This window comes from Thecamonas trahens, assembly GCF_000142905.1.
Source record: "Thecamonas trahens ATCC 50062 unplaced genomic scaffold supercont1.50, whole genome shotgun sequence".
Lineage (NCBI taxonomy): Eukaryota > Apusomonadida > Apusomonadidae > Thecamonas > Thecamonas trahens.
This window is the reverse complement of record NW_013657630.1, coordinates 1-21,387: the sequence shown is the minus strand read 5'-3', so window position 1 is coordinate 21,387 and position 21,387 is coordinate 1. Positions and strand designations below refer to the sequence as shown.

At 65.7% G+C, this 21,387-nt stretch overlaps 6 protein-coding genes across 6 annotated transcripts; 3 read left to right on the top strand and 3 right to left on the bottom strand.

Annotated features, from left to right (window-relative positions):
* Nucleotides 1–254: 254 nt before the first annotated feature.
* On the top strand, nt 255–8,354 carry AMSG_09442 (uncharacterized protein). Its single transcript, XM_013898840.1, has 2 exons — nt 255–443; nt 697–8,354. Exon 2 carries the CDS (start codon nt 1,971–1,973, stop codon nt 8,334–8,336), a length of 6,366 nt encoding a protein of 2,121 aa, XP_013754294.1. The 5' UTR covers nt 255–443; nt 697–1,970; the 3' UTR covers nt 8,337–8,354.
* Nucleotides 8,355–8,391: 37 nt separating this feature from the next.
* Nucleotides 8,392–8,958, bottom strand: AMSG_09441 (uncharacterized protein; the record flags this gene model as incomplete). Its single annotated transcript, XM_013898839.1, has 2 exons — nt 8,392–8,494; nt 8,732–8,958. 2 exons carry the CDS (start codon nt 8,956–8,958, stop codon nt 8,392–8,394), a joined length of 330 nt encoding a protein of 109 aa, XP_013754293.1.
* A 540-nt stretch (nt 8,959–9,498) lies between these two features.
* On the bottom strand, nt 9,499–12,568 carry AMSG_09440 (uncharacterized protein; the record flags this gene model as incomplete). The annotated part of the gene is made up of 3 exons (XM_013898838.1): nt 9,499–10,547; nt 10,651–12,009; nt 12,277–12,568. 3 exons carry the CDS (start codon nt 12,566–12,568, stop codon nt 9,499–9,501), a joined length of 2,700 nt encoding a protein of 899 aa, XP_013754292.1.
* Nucleotides 12,569–12,856: 288 nt separating this feature from the next.
* AMSG_09438 (uncharacterized protein) lies at nt 12,857–17,428 on the bottom strand (the record flags this gene model as incomplete). The annotated part of the gene is made up of 3 exons (XM_013898837.1): nt 12,857–15,372; nt 15,417–15,776; nt 15,812–17,428. 3 exons carry the CDS (start codon nt 17,426–17,428, stop codon nt 13,975–13,977), a joined length of 3,375 nt encoding a protein of 1,124 aa, XP_013754291.1. The 3' UTR covers nt 12,857–13,974.
* Nucleotides 17,429–18,638: 1,210 nt separating this feature from the next.
* Nucleotides 18,639–20,213, top strand: AMSG_12263 (uncharacterized protein; the record flags this gene model as incomplete). Its single annotated transcript, XM_013898922.1, has 3 exons — nt 18,639–18,942; nt 19,890–20,158; nt 20,184–20,213. 3 exons carry the CDS (start codon nt 18,639–18,641, stop codon nt 20,211–20,213), a joined length of 603 nt encoding a protein of 200 aa, XP_013754376.1.
* A 300-nt stretch (nt 20,214–20,513) lies between these two features.
* On the top strand, nt 20,514–21,287 carry AMSG_12262 (uncharacterized protein; the record flags this gene model as incomplete). Its single annotated transcript, XM_013898921.1, has 1 exon — nt 20,514–21,287. A coding segment is annotated over one exon (774 nt), but the record flags the coding sequence as incomplete, so codon positions are not given.
* Between the last annotated feature and the right edge of the window lie 100 nt (nt 21,288–21,387).

The following is a 21,387-nucleotide window of genomic DNA, read 5'->3' as shown; positions in this document are numbered from 1 at the left end:
GGCCCCCCCCCCCCCCCCCATCCCTCACCACCCACAAAACCATTCGCAAGCCAAAACAGACACCGCCACATTGCGGTGCATGCACAGCCGGCCAAGGGCCAGGTTCGCCCTGTCTCTTTCCCCCCCTGTGCGCTCCTCGCGCCCCGCCCCTCACCAAGGCCCTCGCCCCACGTCGTACGCCCCACGCCCCATCTTGCCCTCCCCACCCCCCAACACACCAGCTGGCTCTGCCAACTAGCGATTGGTACACCCGTCTCCAATCCTCCTCAACGACCATGTCTACCTCGTTCGGCGCTGGGCTCAACCTCCAGGCTTCGCTGTTCCAAGAGGTCGACCCTGTGGCGACGTCGGGCGCCTCGCTGACCATCAAGATCACAGTCGAGTTTACTGACCCCAAGACCAAGGCCATTAACTCGCGGACAAAGTCTATGAAGTTTGATAATGTACGTAGGAGGGGGTTGGAGCAGAGGGGGACGGGGGTGGGGGGGGAGGTTGTTGAACTTGCGGCAGCAATCGAGTTTGCCCGCAGCCGTTTCTGGACCAATTTTCATTGCGGGCGAACATGCGGGAGGAGGAGGACGGAGGGGAGGGGTATGGGTGGGAGACGGTGGGTATGTGGTGGTGGGTGTGGGTATGTGTAAGGAGTACTTACTACTTGTTGTCTGGATTTCTGTCGCCTTTGCTGGTCGGCTGCAGACGACGTACGTGCACGACGCTTGCGTGGCGATTGCGGCGAACTTTGGCCTCGAGCACTCGCCAGACAAGGGCATGTACTTTCTCTCGGGCCACGATCTGACCAAGTGCTACTGGCTGGACCCGACCAAGACGCTGCGGTACTACGACATTCACAACCTCGACGAGGTGGTGTACAAGTCGCGCAACCGGCCGCTGCGGGTGTACCTCATGGACGGCTCGCGCAAGGTGGTCATGATCGACGACTCGCACGTTGTGTCGCAGATTGTGGAGACCATCTGCGCGCGGCAGGGCATTTCCAAGCCCGAAGAGTTCTCGCTGCAGCTCTTTGACGAGGAGGCCGACGAGGAGACGCGCAAGGCGCGCGAGAAGGCGGCCAAGGCGGCCGGCGATGACGAGTGGCTTCGCGGCAACGCAACGCTCCACGAGCAAGCCGTGCCGGACACGTCTGCGGTGCTTCTCAAGAAGAAGTTCTTCTTCTTTGACGCCGACGTGGACACGTCGGACCCGCAGACACTCAACCTGCTGTACGAGCAGCTCCGCGATGACATTGTCAACGGGCGGCTTGTAGTGCGGCAGGACGAGGCGGTTATGTTTGCCGCGCTCATGTGCCAGATCATTCTTGGCGACCACGACCCGTCACGGCACAACAAGAAGACCACGTCGGTCATCTCGTACCTGCCGAAGGAGTTCCGCAAGGTCAAGCGGATCGACCGGCTTGTCTTTGCCGAGCACAAGAAGCTGCTGCGGATGTCGGGCCACGACGCCAAGTTCCGATTCATCCAGCTCGCGCGGTCGCTCGAGACGTTTGGCGTCACGGTCTTCCACGCGCAGGAGCCCAAGCTCGACAAAAAGGGCAAGGTGACCAAGAAGTTTGAGCCGGTCCTCCTCGGCATTTCCAAGTCGCACCTGTTCCGGCTCGACCCGATCAGCAAGATCCCGCGCGAGGAGCCGTTTGCGCTCACCCAGCTCCGCCGGTGGGCGCCGTCCAAGTCGTCGATCACGCTCGACTACGGTGACCACAAGAACGAGTACTACACGGTGCTGACGGACGAGGGCGATGCCATTTCGGCGCTCATTGCCGGCTACATCGACATCATTCTCTCGCAGCGGCGCGACCGCGCGCGCGACCTCGAGGAAGACGAGCAGCGCGCTATCGAGGAGGAGATGATCACGCCGGCGCGGGCGTCGGGCGTGGCGCGGCTCTCCAATCCGCGGCGGACCATGACGTCGTCGTCGGTCGCCGCGCCGGGGCGTCGCGCCACCCGCGTCCGGGCATGTCGGGTCTCGACGGCGCAAGCGACCAGCGCAGGCTCTCCATTTCGACGGTGACTGACCTCGACGCCGAGCTCCGCCGCTGCGCTCAGGTCCTCTCCTCGTCCAATGTGGGCGCGTCGGCCATGTCGGCCGACACCTCGGGTGGCAGCGAGATGGATCTCGACGCGCTGCCGGACGAGCTCAAGGCGACGAACCTGCAGAACGCGCGCGACATGCTCGCCGACATCCTCGGCGACCTCTCGACTGAGACTGCCCTCGCGCTCGACTCGGCGCTGGCTGCAGGCGCCGGGCCGGGCTCGGCCTCCAAGACCGACCTCACGGTATCGGCGCAGCGGCTGGTCCAGCTCAACGACGAGCTCAACGACGCGGTGCGCAACGCGGCGCGGCTGATGGAGGCGTCGAACGAAGACAACGACGGCCTGCTCGAGGCGTCGGCCCAGGTCTCGGCTCAGCTCTCGTCGATGCTCAACCTCGCGACGCTCTCGCTCGACGACGCGCCGGGCGCAGGCGGCCTGGACCTCGACTCGCTGCTCTCAGCGGCCCAGGATCTGGGCGTCGCGTTCAACGGCCTGCTCGGCGCCGGCGGCGTGCCGGACGCCAATCCACTCTCACTTGACTCACTTCTCGATGCGGCGTCTGCGGTCCGGACCGCGCTTGACGAGCTGGCGGCGCCGTTTGACAGCGCGCTCGAGTCGTCGGCCGAGGTTGACTCGGCTGAGAAGGAGAAGCTCGTGTCAGCGCGCGTCAAGCTCGACGCCGACGCTGCCGCCATGCACGGCGCGATTGCGGCTTCGGGCGCGACAGTGCTCGACCCGCAGAACCAGGGCAAGCTCAAGGACCGTGCGCTCGGTCTCAAGACCTCGCTCAACCAGCTGCTCACGCTAGCCGACATGGCTGGGCTCGACGAGCTCGGGCTCGGCAACCTGAAGGCGGCGGCCGAGGCGGTGGCGCTGGCCATCAAGGACCTTGCCGGCTCGATCGACACCGTCTCGGACAACATCGACCGGACCGAGGCCATTGTGCGGGCGGCGTCCGAGCTTGACGCTGCGGTGGTCCTTGTCGTCAACGCTGCATCGTCCAAGCAGGCACTCGGAGGTGCCAAGGCCGCGGCAACGGCCGGCGTGGCGCTCGCCGACCTGGCCGAGGCCGAGGCTGAGGCCGAGACTTTTGCCGGCTTTAAGGATCCGCTCGTAGCCGACAACGAGGCACTCCGGGCAGCGCTGGCAAGCCTCAACCAGGCGGCGCGCGAGGTCAAAAAGTCACCCGAGTCCAAGGAGGCCAACGACGCGCTTCGTGCTGCGGCCAACGGTCTCGCCGAGCACGCTGCGGCGATCTCGGGGGCGCGTGCTCGCAAGCGCACGCTCTTCAACCTCTCGCGGGCGGCCAAGTCGTCGGCAGCGGCGACGGCGGCGATGGTCGACGCAGTCGATGTCGCTGGCGAGTCGTCCAACTCGTCGGCCGAGGGCCGGGCGCGGCGCGACGCCGAAAAGGCCGCGGCGCCCAACGCAGCGCTCGACGCGGCGGCGATCAAGTTCTCGATCGAGCCGACGAGCCTCGAGAACCAGAAAGACCTGCTGGCGGCGGCCAAGAAGGCCGCACCACCGACATCGCGGGCGGTGCTCTCTGCCAAGGGCGCGGCGCCAGCGTTTGAGGACCCGACGGACGAGGAGGCGGTGGCTGGCGCAGCGCGCCACGCCGGACAGGCGCATTCGGCGCTGGTGGCGGCGTACAAGGCTGCGCGCGAGGCGTGCTGGGACCTCGAGGTCGACGCGGCGCTGGCCAAGATTAAGGCCGAGCGCAGCGAGGTGGTTGGCGCCAAGAGCAAGGCTGCGAGCGGGGAGCTTGCGCCCGAGTCGGAGTTCATCACGGTCGACTCGGCGTCGTCCGAGCTGCAGTACGCGATGCAGGCGCTTGCCGAGACTGGTGACAACATTGTGCACGCACACGCGAACCTCGCGCCGGAAGATGTGGGCGCGGCGGCCAAGGATGCGGCCTCGAATGCGTCGATGCTCGCCGGGGCGGCAGTCAACCTTGCGGCGCTGGCTCAGGGCGAGGCTGCAGCGGATGCGCAGGGTGCCAATCTCGACGCGACGGCGGCGGTGCTCAAGAGTCTCGGGCTGCTGCTTGCCGGCGTGCGAAAGGCGAGCTCGGACCCGAGCGCGGCGGCGGCGCTCAAGGCGGCCAACGCGCAGCTGAAGGCCGATGTCGACACGCTGACTGAAGCGCTTCCTGGCGTGGGCGACTGCCTACGGACTGAGCGGGTCATTGCGGCGCGTGCGGCGCAGTTGGATCTCGCCAACCTGCCGCCGGCGCCGCCGTCACTCGACGGGCTCTCGGACTCGGTTCTGGGAGCGGCACGGGCGCTTGCTGCGGCGCTGGCCAAACTGCCGTCGGCGACGCTGTCGGACGCGGCCGATGAGCTTGCGGGTGCAGCCGAAAAGGTAGAGGGTGCGTACGGTATGCTGCAGGATGCGGTGGAGACTGCTGCGGCAGGACTCTCGCTGCCGTCGTCGCAGGCGGCGCTTGTGGGCGCGACGGCCGAGGTGGCTAGCGCGGCGCAGGCGCTTATGGCGACGGCGCGGGCAGCTGCCGGCGACGCCGATGACACCGAAGCGCCAGCCAAGCTTGCGTCGGCCAACGAGGCAGCGGCGACAGCGGTGGCACACCTTGTTGCCACTGTCGAGTCGTCGTCGTCCGAGACCGAGTCTGAGTTTGACGCGGTGGTGGCGGCCATTATGGCGGCTGTCACTGAGCACTTGTCTGATGCCGAGGGCGCAAGCAGCAGCTCGGGTGCGAGCTCGCTCGCAGAAGCGCTGGCGACGCTGAGCGCGCAGGCCGAAGCAGCGCGGGCGGCGGCGGCGGCGCTGGCCAAGGCTGCCAAGGCCGGTAAGGACGGCGACGAGCTGACGGCCCAGGCCCAGGCTGTGGGTGAGAGCGTGGTGAGCCTCGCGGCGGCGACATCGAGCGCAGCGAGCGCAGTGACGAGCGGGAGCGGGAGCGGGAGCGGGAGCGCCGCCGTGCCAGCCGATGGACCGGTGTTCCCGTTCAAGCCGTACGCGGCCAAGTGCGAGGGCATCGAGACTGGGACCAAGGCGATGATGAAGCTGAAGAAGCCAAAAGCGATGATCAAGGCTGCAGCTGCGGTTGCCAAAGTCTCGGTCGGGCTGGAGAAGGCGGCGCGGAAGGCGGCCAAGGAGCTTGTGACGAGCCACGGCAAGGCGCTGGACAAAGGAAGCCTCAAGAGCGCCAAGGCGGTGCTTGGGTCGCTCGACAAGCTCAAGGCGGCCAACAAGGCGCTCGCCGAGGCGGCGGCCGGAGGCGTGGCATCTGCCGAGGACGCAGCGGCGCTGGTGAAGGCGACCAAGGCGATCCGGGCAGCCGAGCGCGAGTTTGCACAGGCGGCACAGGCGCTTGAGGCCTCACTCGCGCCTGCAGGCGCGAGTGGAGGCGGAAGTGCAAGCGGAGGCGGAAGTGCGAGTGCGAGCGCGAGTGCCAGCGCCAGCGAGATGGTTGCGGCTGCGACGGCGGTGGCTGAGGCAGCGACGCAGGAGGTTTCTGCGGCCAAGGTACTTGCCAAGGGCTCGTCGTCTGCGGGTGCGGCGTCCAAGTCGCTGGTGGCGTCTGCGGCCAAGTCTGTGGCGTCTGCGTCGGAGAAGCTCGAGGCTGCGGCGCGGAACGCGAGCCCTGGGGCGCGCGAGAGCCAGGACGCGATGGCGCGGATGGGCGCGGTGGCGGAGGATCTCGAGGAGACGACGATGGCGGCGTCGATCGGTGAGCTGGAGACGTCGTCGAAGCTCTCGCTGGCCAAGGCCTCGTCACGGGTTGTGGAGCTTGCCAACGAGCTGGAGCTCAAGGCCGGACAGCTGCGCGCGGCGGTGGCCGACGGCGCCAGCGGCGAAGATGTTGGGCAGCGGGCCGAGGCTCTGGCGGCGCTGGTGGAGGAGCTTGCGCCTGTGGCCAAGGCGGCGGCGGCCAAGACTGACGACTCGGAGGTGCAAGCTTCGATGCTGAGCGCGGCGGCAGCGCTCGCGCAGGAGCTGGTGCCGCTTGTGGCCGAGGCGAGCAAGGGGAGCGGGGAGGCGAATGCCAAGACGCTCAAGGCAGCGGTGGCGGCGGTGGAGGAGGCCGGCGTGGCGCTCAAGGGCGCGGTGGGCGAGGCGTCGAGCGCCGGATCGGCGAACGACAACCTGTCTGCGGCGGCGGAGCTTGTGGAGACGGCGGCGGCGCGGAGCGTGGGCATCCAGCTCGAAGGCGGAGCAGCGCCAGCACGCGACAAGTCGATGGCGTACGGCGACTACCAGCGGGCGATCAAGAGCAGCGGGAAGAAGGTTGCGTCGGGCGTGCTTCACCTCGGCAAGGCAGCGAAGAAGGGCCAGGGCAAGAAGCTGACGTCGATCGGGACGCAGGTTGCGGCGCTCTTCCCGGAGCTCCTTGCGGCTGTGGCGGCTGCGGCGCCGATGAGCTCCAAGAGCCAAAAGCTGCTCGAGTCCGGAGCTGGGCTCGCGGCGCTGGTGGCGGACGCACTGCGGTCTGCGGCGGCGATTGCGGAAGGTAGCGCGGACGCCAACGCCGGGGCGGCGCTCTCCAAGACGTGCGCGAGCAAGGTCGCCAAGGGCGTGAGCGCGCTACTGGCGACGGCCAAGGCCGAGGCGTCTGCGGACCGCGAGGCGGAGGAGGCGGCGATTGCGATCGAGGACGCACTCGGCGACCTCGACACGCTCACGTTTATGGCGACGAGCGGGCAGTTGAAGAACTCGGACAGCGCCAACTACTCGGACTTCCAGGGCGCGATCGAGACGGATGCGGCCAAGATCGGCAAGGCTCTGACCAAGGTGAAGAAGGAGGCAGGTGAGGGCAATGCGGACGGAACGGGTGCGGCGGCCAAGAAGCTTGCGAGCGCTGTGGGCGGGCTGTTTGAGCGGCTTGAGCTCGCGCTGCCGACGCTGCCGGACCTTGGGGCGCAGCAGGCGCTCCTGGACGCTGCGCGCAACCTGGTGGAGGCGCTCTCTGCGCTGACAGGTGACGCGGTGGAGCTTGCGGGTGCGCCGGACGACAACGAGCTCGGCGAGCGGGTGAATGACGAGGCCAAGGCTGCGCTCAAGGGCGTCAAGATCCTGCTCAAGACCAACGAGGGCGTGGAGGAGATGGCGACGTCTGGGCGCAAGGCGCTCAAGTCTGCGATTTCCGTCATCGAGCAGGCGCTCGGCTCGCTCGACGCGTCCGAGGCTGTGCCGGACGGGGCCAAGCCGTCTGTGAGCCCGGACGAGATTGCGGACGAGGCGTCGGGCATTTCCAAAGCGTCGACCAAGGTCCTTGTGGCGGCGAAAAAGTCGAAGGACAAGATGGGCGATGTTGCGACGGAGCTTGCGCGCAACCTGGTGGGCTTTGTGATGAAGTGCAAGGATGGGGCGGTGGCGGCGACACCCGAGGCGCGGGCGGCGTTCTACGATGCGGTCAAGGGCGGGATCGGGCACGTGGTGACGATGCTGAGTGTGCTCAAGGCCGCCGGGTCTGACCTCAAGAAGAACCGCGCGGCACAGAAGAAGCTCCGGTCGGCAAGCTCCAAGGTGGCGGAAGGCATTGCGGAGATCTCGACGGCGGCGTCGTTCCTGGCCGGCGACGGCGAGATGGACGAGACATCGGCGGCACTGAAGGAGTCTGCGAGTGCGATCGACGCTACTGCGAAGAAGCTTAACAAGCTGCGGCCGAAGCGCGGGCCAGACCGCGACACGCTCTCGTTCGAGGAGAGCGTGGTGGAGGCGTGCAAGACGATCATGGCTGCGGCGGCGACGCTGGTGAAGCGGTCTGTAGTGGTGCAGAAGGAGGTACTCGCCAAGGTGGCCGAGGGTGTGGAGGCCGGCTCGCCGTACATGGTCGGCTCAGACTTTGAAGAGGGCCTCATCTCGGGCGCGCAGCGTGTGCAGGCCGAGTGCAAGCAGCTGGTCGAGGTGGCCGGCGAGATCATTGCCGGCAAGCACAAGGACCCGCATCTTGTGATCAAGGCGGCGTGCAAGGGCGTGGTGACGTCGACGGTCCACCTCACGACGGCCGGGCAGGTCAAGGCCGGTGACTCGAAGCCGCAGGCGGCGATGAAGTCGGCGGGCAAGGACGTCAAGTCTGCGGCCAAGTCGCTTGTCGAGATTGCCGACGCCAACCGCAGGAGCGCCGCTGGCGACGACGGCTCGGACTCGGACATTGAGCTCGCCGACGGCGAGGTCATGGCCAAGCGCGAGGAGATGGAGTCGCAGCTCGCGATTCTGCAGGCGCAGGCCGAGCTCGAGAAGGCGCGGCGGCGCAAGGAGAAGCTGGCGCGGGCGCGGGCCAAGCGGCGGCGCGAGAAGGCCAAGGCTGCGGCAGGCAAGTGAAGACACAAGCAGTGGCGATGGGAGGGGGGGGAGGGAGGGAGATGATGGGAGGTATTTACGAGCGCGACTTCTTCTTGGACTTGTCCTTGGACTTTTTGGACTTTGACTTGTCCTTGCCCTTGCCCTTGCCCTTGCCCTTGGAAGACCACGAGCCGGGGCTCTCCGCATCGTACGGGTACGGATGCGGGTACGAGTTTGGGTACGGGTGGGCTGACGGATAGCCGTGATGAGCGTGGTGCGGGGCCGACGGGTAGGCGGCGTGGGCAGCAGAGCGTGATGCGTGGGGCGCCGGCGGGTGGGCGTAGCCCGAGTGATGGCGGCGGCGAGATTGATGATGATGCTGATGGTGATGATGATGGCGGGTGGCATGGTGGTCGTTGCGGTGGTCATCATACATCGGTCGGCGAGCATCGTGCTCGCGGTCGGGCGCAAAGCGTGCGGCCTCGTCGACGCCGTAGGCAGAGTCTGGGTGGTACTGGCCGTCAAAGCCGAAGCGGGCAATACAGGTCTCCTCCAGCTCGGCAATGGTCAGCTTCAGCTGGGCGAGCTCGTGGAGAATGTTGCGGTTGACAGAGCCCACAAGCTCGTACTTGCTGAGTTGGTCGAGCTCCTCGAACTTCATAGTTGGGGCTGTGTGCGGTGGGGGGTGGGGGTGGGGGTGGGGTGGGGGTGAGGTGGGGTGGGTGGGGGTGGGTGGGGGGGGGGTGGGTGTCCCTGATGGACCTGAGAATGGGGGGGGGGGTTGCGGTGGTGGCCGTTGGGGCGTTGGTTTCGTTGGGAAGTTGGTTTCGTTGAGGGGAGTTCGTTTCCGAGGGGTGGCGACCTGAGTGCGCGCAATGTGGTTGTTGTTGGCTCGCCGCTCGGCGGAATCAGCTGAGGCTACGGCACTAACGTTCAGATCATAACCGATGCCGACTACGCCTGCACCTTGCTGTCGGTCGATAGCATCTGTACGTGTCGTGAGCGCGAGGCTTGGCGACACCACTTTGGCCGCCTTGCGCCTCGCGCCTCAAGCCTCTTGCCTCGCGCCTCGCCCACTCGCCCCACTCGCCTCTGTTGTCGCTGCCGTTCTCATCGCAGCTGCTGTCATCGCTCTCTGTTTCTGAGCAAAGTAGACCACTCGCGGTACCCCCTCTTCGCTCGCAACCCACACGCACATGCATCAGGCAAGAGTGGCAGACCGCGCGCGGGTGCGGCGCGGCGGCATCGTGCTGTCGGCGGCGCTGCTCCCATGCTCCAGGTCGACGGCAGAAGCCGGGGCGGTGCCTGCAGCGTGAAGCTCGGCATCGATGGCGGCGAGGTCTGCGTGGGCGCGGAGCCAGACGGCGGCGACTTGTGAGTTAAACGACGAGGTGGAGAAGGCCAGGTGGGCCAGCGCGTGGGTGAGCTTGGAGATGAGCACATCGCGGACGTAGTGGGTGTCCTCGAGCAGTGCGTAGGTAGCAAACGAGAGCTCGGTGCGGCGCTGCTCGAGCTTGGCCTGGTTGTGGCGGGCGAGCGCCTCGAGCTTGGCCACGGTCGAGTCGGACGGTGAGGAGGCCTTGTCGCGGGCGGTCCGGAGCTTGAGCTGGGCCGCCAGCGTCTTCTTCTGCGACGAGTCAAACTTGGTGGCGACGACGGACCTGTTATCAAACGCGACCAGCAGCGAGCGCGCGACAGAGATGACCTCGTACATGGTGTCAAGAAGGACGGCCGACTCCACCGCGGCCTGCCGGGTGTGCATGGCACCAAGCGCGCCGTGGGTCTCAGCGTACGCCGAGAGCGCCACCATGTTGCGCGAGGGCGCGTTCGACGAGTTTGACGCGGTGAGCGCGAGCAGCGAGAGCAATCGCTCCACCGCTCCGGTCAGCGCGTGGGTGCACGAGTTGAGGTCCATCAGATCGTCCAGCCCACCCGGCGAGGCAGAGACCCGCGGCACGACGTTGAGGACTGCCACGAGGTGGAGCGAGATGCCCTTGAGAGCGTCACGGAGGCCAACCGGCGAGTCGCGGGCGTCAACGGCAGTCTTGCCGATCTTGAGCGCCTTGCGGGCCGAGCCGGCGAGCTGCGAGACGGCAGCGGTGACACACTCGACATCCGACGCCAACGCGTACTCCAGCACGCCTGATGCTGCATCCATCATGGCGTCAAGCTCGGCGCGGAGCTCAGCGTGCACACTTGAGCCCGTAGCTGGCGAGGTTGCCGCCCCGCCGCCGCCTCGGGCGTCGCCGCCTCCCGCATCGAGGCCACCGCCGACGAAAAGGCGGTCGCAGCAGCGGTGTGGGCAGCGTGGACAGCAACTAGGTCAGCGGCGGCAGTGTGGACCGGCTCGAACGAAGTGCAAAAGCGGAGATCGAAGCGTGAAGAGCAGTGAGGTATGCATCGGCGTCGGGCCGGATGTGAGCGGCGGCGTCGCGCCCGTGTAGATGGGACTCAGCCTCGGGCGGTGGCGGGTGCTTGGACGCAGATCGCTTGTGGGCGTCCCATTCACTGGCGGTCGAGAGGAGAAGGAATGGCTTGAGCAGCGCTGGGTCGTAGACGTCTGGGCGGGCGTGAATGTGGCGGAGAAAGATGAGCAGCTGCCGCCGAGTTGCGTCTGTGGCGTCGGCGCCGGTCTGGCGCGACGGTGGAGGCAGGCCCGGCACCGAGCGGAACGGGTAAATGTTGCGGAGGCGGGTGGCCAGCCAGGCAAAGTCCTTGTACCTGCGCTCGACCGCGATGCCTGGAGGACGGAGGGTGACAACGTACGTGGTCTGGCGCTTGAACTTGCCGCCGCTTGCCACAGCGGCCATGGTGATGGTCGCCTCGCCCGGCGCCATCAGCGGCGCCGCCAGCGGCGAGCCGGCATCTTTCGAGACCGAGTTTGAGCGACGCCCGCGCGGGACCGGCAGCGTGGGCGTCGACGGTGGAGACGCCGCGGCTGCGGCTGCGGCTGCGGCTGCGTCCGACTTGGCGTTGTACGCATCGACTTCGGCAAGAAAGCGCGCGAGCGCCACCGAGGAGAGCGCGCCGGTCCCGCGAAGGCGAGCCTCGAGGTCAGCCCGTGGCGTTGTGGCGTAGTTGAGCAGCTCGTCCGAAATGCCGGCCTGGGTAAGGACCGGCAGGGCGCGCTCCTCGTCGATGTCGCCAAGGATCGAGCCTAGAAGCAGAGCTGGTGCGGAGCCTGCTGCTGGGTAGTTGAGGACCTCTGCCGAGCGCGGGCGCGCGGTGTCGACCGTTGTCTCGGTGGCCGCGGTCAGGTGCTTGTTGAGCGAGACCTTGGTGTAGTTGGTGAGGAACCGGATGACATCCGATGGAACCGAGCCGGGAGGCGCAGCTGACGCCGCCGCTAGCGGCGTCTTGCCCGACGCGTCGAGAGCCTGAAAGTCGGCGCCGGCGTTCTTGAGGAGCGCGAGGACGCCGACATTGCCGCCTATCGTTCCGGCCAAGTGCAGCGGAGTGGCGCCGGTGACTGGTGCGCCACGCGACGACTCGGCGCCGGCGTCAAGCAGTATTTGCGCGCACGCAACCGAGCCGGCTGCAGCCGCCAGATGCAGCGGCTCGCCGACTTTGTCCATGACCTCATCAACGCTTGCACCCGCCAGCAGCAGCAGCTCGACAAAATCGGGCCTCTCCAGGGCGATGGCGAGGTGGAGGGGGAGCCAGATCTCGATGCGGTCGAGCCTCAGCGGCGCCACAAGTTGTTCGCACACGCCTGCCTCGCGCACGTTGGCCCATGCCAGCACATCGACCGGCGATGGCGACGGCGATGGCGATGGCGGTGGATGATGCGCCGCTGCGGTCGGCGACAGAGGCGGCGGCGGGTGCGACGGAGGCGGAGGCTTTTTTCGAGCCGGCGAGCCGAGACCTTGAGAGGCCGGAGGAGGCAGCTGCGGCTGAGGACTCGGCGGTTCCGTCTGTTGCGTTGCCAGCGACGATGACGACGACGATTGCGGGGCGGTGTAGGGAGCAGCAGCGGGACGGTTCGGCTCTGCGCCATAGGAGAGAACAATGTCAACCAGAGTTAGCTCGCCCGAGAGGAGGGCGAGGATGAGCGGGGAGATGGCAGACGGTGAGATGAGCTCGGTATCGGCACCAGCCATGCAAACGGCTTCCGTAGTCTCTCCGTCCCTCCGGGCGAGGGCATGGAGCAACGGCGTGAGGCCACGGTCATCCACAAAGTCGACGTCCGCCCCACGTGCCGCAAGTGCGCCAATCTTTGACGCAGCTCCCTTACGCGCCGCGAGGACGAGGTACTCGGATGCGGTGGGCATGAGGGGGGGGAGGGGGGAGGGGGGAGGGGGGGACAGGTGGCAACAACGAACACGGGTGGGCGGAGGGCAGGTTTTTGGGGGTAGGCAGGGGGATGGGGGGTGGGGGGTGGGGGTGAGTGTGGTAAAATATTTCTGGGGAGTTCGACCGGGATCTTGGGCCGGGGCGGGAGCGGGAGTGGTTGTGGATGCAGAGCGGGCGGTCGCGTATCGGCTTTTTTTTGGCGCCCAAACGTGATCCCTTTCGAAGTTGTTCGATCCCTCTGCGGGCAGGGGCCGTGGCAAGGGCATTGTGGGATGTACAGAGATGTTATTCCACGGTTGAAAAGCCTACCAAAGAGAAATGCATGTGGGTATTCTGGGTGCACAAGAGCATCCAGTAAGGGCGTCTCTAGCGAGTGTGCGATGCTGAGGAAGGGGGCCGAGGGCCGAGTCGGACAAAGGATGGCCAGCCGAAATAAAATTCGCCAGCCGTTGGGTCGCAACGGACACCGCGGTGACGGGCACCCCTCTCTCGACTATCAAACAATATGGCCGACATCACCAACGTTACCCAGCAGTCCGCTGCCGCCATGAACGCTGTGTTCAACTTCACCATTGGTGTGCAGGTCTTCAAGATCGCCGCCATTGAGCTGAAGCAGGCGTACAACCGCTTCGCTGCCGGCGGTGCCGTCAACAACGAGGACAACGGCGACGCCGCCGTCGTCGACGCCGCCACCGACCGGTGGGGCCGCATCTCGCGCAACGAGCTTCTCAACACCGTTGCCTTCTTCTTTGCCGGTTCGGTCATGGTCAACGGCATCTCGACGAACTACGATGAGGGTTCCGTCCTTGCCTTCCTCATCCTCGCCATGCTCTTCTCGGTCTTCCGCCAGATCTACACCATCGCCTACGCCTACGCCTTCCAGCCCTTCCGCACCGTCGCCTTTGCCCTCGGCCTCCTCACCACCCTCATCATCGCCTTCTGGGGCATGTTCCTCCACGTCGAGACTGTTGACGAGGTTGTCGGCGCCGACCCGACTGGCGACGTCAAGGACAAGTTCGAGCTTGCCCGCATCCTCATGATTGTCATCGGTGCCGTCGTTGCCGTCACCCTCGCTGCCCTCGTCGCCCTCAACTTTGTTGTCGGCGCCCCGGAGGCTGCTGACAACACCGAGAAGGCCGCCGCCGTCGAGGACGTCGAGGCCTACTCTGGTGACGACTACACCTACGACGCGGCCTCGGCCTCGGGCTCGGGCTCGTACTCGTCCTAAAACCTCTCTCTGTCTTGTACAGTTGAGGTTGTTTGACCAGTCTTCTTTTTTTCGCCAGCGGGCGAGATGCCTTTGCTCTCTCTGATGTGAATGAACTTGCTTGCCGTGCAGTGCAGTGCTGCTCTGTATTGTAGTGTGTGTGTTGTTGTTGCCGCGCTAGTCGAGCGAGGAGTCGCGGATGGCGGCGTCGACGGCGGCGCAGAACGAGGCAAAGACAACCCGGCCGACGTGCGAGGGATCGAGGTCCTCGAAGAGGGCGACCGCCTGAGCCTCGCCGAGGTTGACGCCGAGCACGTCGCGGACAACATTACGAAAGACGTAGTAGGAGACGGTGTCGAGGCGGCCGGCGCCCATGCGGAAGACGGCAGCGAGCTCGCCGGGCGACGGGCGGCGCGAGGCGGCGTCGACGATGGCGACGGCGGCGAGCGCGACGCGCGACTCGGGCGAGGTCGCGGGCTTGCCCGTGGTGGCGCCGGCACTGGCGGTTGAGGTCGACGCCGCGGGGTACGACGGTGTGATGACGCCTGAAGCTGCGCCGGAGATGGCCGGCGCGCCGATGGCGGAAGTAGCCGCGGCAGCAGCCGCGGAAGCGCCACGGGTGTGGAGCGCAGTCGCGGGCGCAAGCAAGGCGGCCGGCAGCTCCGGCGGCGGGTCCTCGAGTACGGTGTTGAGATGGGTTGCCGACCACGAAGCTTGTGCGGCGACGTCTATGGGCGGTGACCAGGTGGGCGGGAGGCCAACAACAGGCGGCGGGACAAAGTAGAGCGTGCCGGCGTAGCGCGGGTCCGAGTACACAGCCCAGTCGTGGTGTGTGGCGACTTGGGAGACCGCGTCGGAGATAACGACGCCAAGAAGGGAGAGCGGGCGGAGGACATGCCACCACTGCTTGAAGACGTCGATCGAGTCGTTAGCGTCGACGAAAAAGTCCTTGGAGAACGAGACGCACGGCAGCCGGAGCGCCGAGGTCTGGACATTTGCGGGCTGGGTGAGCGACCACGGCGGGAGGAGCGAGAACGACGAGGTCGACGACGAGAGCGCCGATGGGCCGAGCGAGAGCCCGGCCAGAGCAGCCGGAAGTGGCGACTTAATCTCGACGCCGGGCGAGATGCGCGGGGCCCGGTAGGTTGCCGGGACTTGCAGCGGCGGCGGCGGAGGGTCCGTCGGCGGTGGCGCGGCCTCGAGCTGGGTCAGCAGCGTCCGGTACGGTAGCTCGTACGCGTCCTTGGTCCACGAGCCCGAGTACACAATCATGCCATCGTCGTTGAGTCGCGGCTCGCGGCCGATGTTGACACGCGGCACCTTGGGAGTCTCGACCCGCCACCGCTCGCCCTCGTCGTCGCGACCCTCGAGGAGGACATGCTTGCCCGGGACGTGGCCGGGTCGTGCGACAACGCCGTCGGCCACACATCGGGCACAGAGCACGAGTGCCGGTGTTTTGGCTCGCTCACCGTCGTCGCCCTCTGAGCACGTGATGCACTCGTAGCGGGCGCCCACAAACGAGACCATCTTGCACCCGGCGCACACCTCGAGTACGTTGATCCGGATCATGTCGTGCTCAAAGCATGGCCCTCAAACGGCGGGTACTGGTGGAGCGTAACGGCCTGGTTAAAGTACAGTCGACAGACCGGACAGAGAAAGGTGCTCGGCGGACAGTCGACGCAGTAGTAGCACTCGCCCACAAGCTGTGTCTTGCACATGAGGCAGAAGAACGGCTCGACGCAGATCCGCCGCTCCACCGAGGTGTAGAGCTCGGCTCGAAGCTTGCGCGATGCCACAGAGCCCGGCGCCAGCGCGGACCATGCGGCAGACTGCCGTGCCGCGCCACGCGGGCCGGCGCCGGCACCGGCGGCAGCAGCCGCAGCTGCGGCTACTGGTCGCCGTAGCCCCTGCGCCGCCGATGCAAACATGGCTGCCGATGCCGACGCCACTCTGTCCTTGCCCTTGCGGCTCTTACGAATCTTGCGCGGGAGAGAAAAACGCCGTCGGCGGTGACGTTGCGGTAGTAGCATCCGTCGCAGACCGGGAGAGCGCCCGGCTGAAGAACAAGGCCGAGCGAGGTGGTGCGGCCGCACACGCCACACGGCGGGGTGCCCGAGCGGAGTTCGAGAGTAAACTCGGTGGCGGCGGCGACGCGGAGAATGTAAGGCAGGCCGACCGAGGGCGTCGAGGTGTACGGCACGACAAAGTAGGCGCGGCCAGAGCCCCCGCCGCGGCCGTGGACGCTTGCAGCGGCGGCTGGCGCGGCCTCGCCATCGTCGTTCTGCAGCGAGAGAGGGAGCAACGCGAGGTCGATCGACACGCTCCGCTTGCCGGGCACCGGCGGAATGTCGGCAATGCAAAAGGCGTCGAGCATGTCGCGGATGGTGTCGGTCGGGAAGCGCGAGATGTAGACGCGAAAGCCGACGCCGATCGGGTAGCTGTCCCAGCCGGCATGTCGGCGTGAGTCTGGCTGCGAGACCGAGATGGTGAATAGACCGAGTGACGACGGTCGGAGCGCGTACTGCGGGTTGCACGCGAGCCACTGGTCGTCAAACGGCGGCTCGCCGGCACGCGGCGGCGCAAAGTAGCCCTTGTGGATGAGGACGTGCGGCGCCGAGGTCTCGGTGAGCATGACCGCTCGCGAGAGGACAAAGCCGCGGAGCGGAAAGGCATCGAGCGGGAGCCAGTGGGCCGGGTCGCGGATGCCGTCGGCTACGGGTGTCTTGCCGGGAGGCGCGGCGGCGAGGGCAGCAGCAGCGGCGGCAGCAACTCGAGACTCGGGCGCGGTCGGGTCGGGCTCGCGAACAGCAATCCACGGCACGCCGTCGGTGAGAGCGACGTCGACAACTGGGTACGCCTCGTGTGGCTCAGTGCCGCAGACGAGAAGCGGTTGCTCGGCGCGCCACCATCGCGAGAGCATCTCCCACGGCGAGGCAAAGAGGCAGAGCTCAGCCGCGTCAGGCACCGAGGCTAGGGTGAGCTCAAAGGCCGTGACGTAGCCTGGATACAGCAGCGATGTGGCCTTGCCTGCAAGCTTGCCAGAGTCGGGCATGTACGTTCCGTGGTAGCGGAGAACGCCCGAGGTCTCGAGCAAGGCGTGATGGTTAAGCTGGAACGAGACCGAGCCGTCACCGGCATACTCGCCAACGACGTCGAACACACCCTGCGAGTCAACACCGCCGCCGCCCATTCGGCCGCCCACAAACGAGATCCAGGCTTCAATCTGCTCGACGTCGGTCCCGTTGGTCAGCGTCCCGCGCCAGAGCAGGGCCGAGCCCGGGGCAAGCAACGGCGGCGCCGCGTGCGGCAGCTCGTGGTTGACCACCAGCCCGCCGGTGAGTGTCTCGAGCACATGCGGGGCGTAGCAGCCACGGAGCGATTCGTAGCCGGTGGCGTACGCGGTCTTGGCGAGCGCGCGCTCCAGCAGCAACATCCACATATCGACCCGGCCGCCGAGCGGCATCAACCCCGTCGGCAACCGCGACGCATGGTGTACAGGCAGCTCCTCGTCGACCAGCACCGGCCACCATTCGCCATCAACGTAGAGCACGACGGCGGCGATGGCATTCGCCTCGGCGTGGGTGACCAGAATGGCATCCATGGCGCCAGCAATGGCCGCCACTGCCAGCATCGCTGCGGCCAAGCCTCCCGAGCTCGCCACGTTGGCCACGCCGTATCGAGCCGGCACCGCATGCGGTAGTGGTGAGAGCGGCCTGGCGGCGTGCCCATCATCATCCGCTCCGCTCCTGGCATCGTCATCATCACCATCATCACCATCACATATCAGCGCATGCACAGCCGCCAGCGCCTGGCTCATGCGGCCCCTTGGCCCCGACTCGGGAAGCGGAGGCGAGGGGTCGGTGTAGATGCCGCGGGCATGAAGCGAGGCGAGGCGGAGGCGGGCACGGGCCACGCGAGAGTTTGCCAGGGACGTGGCAAGGGTCCGTGGGGGTGGCTGCATGGCGAGAACGAGGTGAGCGCTTTGTGTAGCTCCGTTGGGTCCACCGTGTCCATGTGGGGTGACCAACGGGTGGCAAGGTGTGGGGAAGTGTGTGTGTGCGTGCGGGTGAGTGTGGTGGGGGAGGGGGAAGGCGTGTGGCGCGACAGTTGATCGCAAAGTAGCCGTGGCACCGACAGACAGGGCGCTGCGGAAGGCACGCGAGAACGAATCTTGGAAAATAGGGAGTGCAACCGCTTGCCCAAGGTGTGGATGGTTGACAAAGGTGATGCGGGTGGACACAGGCGGTGTAGAGTGTTGTTTGAGTGTGTGGGGAGAAGGAGATGGAGCAGAGCGAGTGCGTTCGTGGGGCCCAAGGATGAGAGGGAAGGATGAGCCGAGAACTCAATCGGGGAGTGTTGAGGCGGGGAGAGAGTGCTAAAGATGAGAGGCTAGAACTGGTAGGCTTTGTGGTTGCGTGTATAGGGGATATGATGGTGTGGGGGCGGGCCTGATGGGGACGCGCAGGTTGTGGCGGATCGGGCAGGTGCGCGCGCGGCGCGGTTCCTGTTGGATTGGGTGGCACGAAATATACAGATGTGTTCAGAGTGTAGGGATGGAGATTAGATGGCCAAGAAGCTAGTAGTTGATAGTAGTGTCAAAGATGTACGGGTACTGCAAGTGTGAGTGGAGAAGGCGCAGGTGGGCGGCTGTATGGGGTGGTGGTGTAGGGTGGCGTGAGGTCGAGTTTAATTGAGAGTGATTGATTATAGTTGGACGGGACTGGGTGGCACGAAATATGCAGTTGTGCGGCGAATTTGGGCGCGCCAGGGGTATAAAAGGCGGCGCACTCTTCCGCCATCGCCCACTCGTAATGTAGGCATACTTCAACTCTCAACTCATCATGTCCGGACGTGGTAAGGGTGGCAAGGGCCTCGGCAAGGGCGGCGCTAAGCGTCACCGCAAGATCCTTCGGGACAACATCCAGGGTATCACCAAGCCCGCGATCCGGCGTCTTGCTCGCCGTGGCGGTGTCAAGCGCATCTCCGGCCTCATCTACGAGGAGACCCGCGGTGTCCTCAAGCAGTTCCTCGAGTCGGTCATCCGCGACGCGGTGACCTACACCGAGCACGCTCGCCGCAAGACCGTGACCTCGATGGATGTCGTCTACGCGCTCAAGCGCCAGGGCCGCACCCTCTACGGCTTCGGTGGCTAAGCATGGTGTCGCTGGCGGGCGCAAGCTCACAGCAGCAGCAACAACAACAACAACAACCTGTGTTCTTTTCAGAACACACCACGTAGCGCAGCTCGGGCAGCAAATGAAGAAACCAAATCATGTGGAGCAGTCGATCGATGGGAGAGGGGGGGTGGGGTGGCACGATTGGGAGGCGTGGAAGTCGCTGTACAAGGGGGGATGACGCGGCGCCAGGCGCAGTGAAACGGTGGGCCCAGCGCCAAGGACATTGCTTGGTACGGCATTACGTGCGGACCGTTCCCGCGTGGAGGGATGGAGTGCTGTCAACGTGGTGCTAAAGTCAGTGAGCCACACAATATCGGCTCGGCCCGCCGACGAGTCAGCAGCGGTCACAGCCGCGCACAAACAAAGACGATCATGGTGAGAGTGCAGACGGACCCACACCAAAGAGCGGGGTTGCCTGTCTTGCCAACGAAACTGCCAACGAACTCTATACTGTCACTTGGCTGGTCGGCATCGACTCGGCGGCTTACCCACTCGTCGGTCCTTCAGCTCGGTCATTATCCATGCGAGAGCCTTCTTCTTCTTCAGATAGAGCCTTGTGTGGCTATTGGTCCTTTGCTAATGTTCGGCTTGTCTACGTCCTCACCGTGCTCTTGGTTCTCTACCCGCTCTTCTCGCTCTTAGCTCTGTCGTCCAACAGCTCACTCGGGTCATCGTCTGCCACTCATTCTGTAACTTTGCATGCACCTCCCGCGCCCCCCGCGCCCCCCGCGCCCCCCGCGCCCCCTGCACCTCCCGCACCTCCCGCGCCTCCCGCGCCTCCCGCGCCTTCCGCGCCTCCCGCACCTCCGGCGCCATCAACTTCATCCTCGTCTGCTGCCACGCCTTCGCCCATAACGCCCGGGTCTACTCTTGGCCCGTATGATCGGCCGCATTTCCGTGGCGTCTTTCGGCGAGTTCCGCGCAAGTTCTTTGGTTGGTCGATGCCGGAGACAATCGATGCCACGGTGTCGACTTCGGCAAGTGAGGATCTACCGGCGTGTGTTACTGACCTCTGTTCCGCCCCGCGTGTCTGGGAGGATCCAAAGTCGGCGTTGGAGCGATCGTGCAAGACCTCGCTCTCGCGCGAGACAAACGTGACGTACAAGTACAAGGCCATGAGCGTCGAGACGGAGAATCCGCGACACAAGTCCCACGATGTTGTCGTCATCCCAGACGCCGCCTTTGTCTTCAATCCGGCTGATGTCCAAGACGCCATCGCGCCGCATGCCTGCAAGCTGACTTCCTGGGCTGACGAGAGCCGGTGCATGATCGGCGTGAACGACCACAACGAACCCGGCTCTTTCTTTCCGCGCAGCGAGATCATACGCTGCAGGATCGGCGTCCACGGCCTCGATACTGCCTTTATCCCCGAGCCTGGATCGCCCTTTATCACCAAGCTCGACACGGAGACACTTTTTACCCACCTCGAAGGGAGGACCATTCATATTGTCTCCGACTCGGTTGGCCGTGGTCTATACACGGACATAGTGTGCGGCCGCGGCCTCCGTGCCGTCGCCTACGCTCACACGAACGACTCGTATGCCCTCCGTGCATGTACCTACTTTGAGCACGATATCCTCATCTGCCAAAAGTGGCACGACTTTGAGCTGGCAGAACAAGTTGCCGAGGCTCTGGCCGCTGAAGAACTCCCCGCCTGTTTTCAATGCCCTAGTCTGGTACAAGCCTGACGGCAGCCCGTTGGACGATCCCGCCCTCAACACCATCATCCAAGAGCGCATCAGCCGCAAGGTCGGGGCGGACGACATTGTCGTTGTCGGCGGCTCGCCGTTTTATGAAAACAACGAGTGGTTCGTCCACGGCACCAAGGCCTACTCGTTTGTTGTCGACTGGTTTTTCGGCGCCGTCGGTGGCCACAAGCCGGACCCCAGTTACGATCCCAGCCCTGCCCTCAAAGCCGATCTTGATGCCCTCCCACAAGGCCCCCTTCCGACCCTCATTGTCTTTGAAAAGCTTCCGCAAGGCTTTGACAACACCCGCCTCAACGGCGCCTTTTCGACGCGCAGCTCGCCAAGCTGCGGTCGCGTCGCCGCCTATGATCCTGTGATACGTCTCTTCTACGAGATTGTCCTCCGCAAGGCCGTCGAGTACGGCCTCCTCACCGAGGCCGAGGCCCAGGGCGAACTCTCAGACGAAGAGTTTGCCGCGTGGGCCGCCGCTGGCGCCGACCCAGGGAACCTTCGTAGTCTCGTTGGCGACGACCCGACCCCGATCACCATCGCCCGCGGCGACAAGGTCGCCGAGCTCCTCGGCCCCAACTTTGTGCCGACCTATCAGCACTACCTCAACAACCCGGTGGAGGACTCCCCGCACCCAGGCGAATCCGTTGGCGGAGGCGACTGCACCCACTATTGCATTTATGGCATGACTGCCGGCTTTGCCCACCTCATCGAGC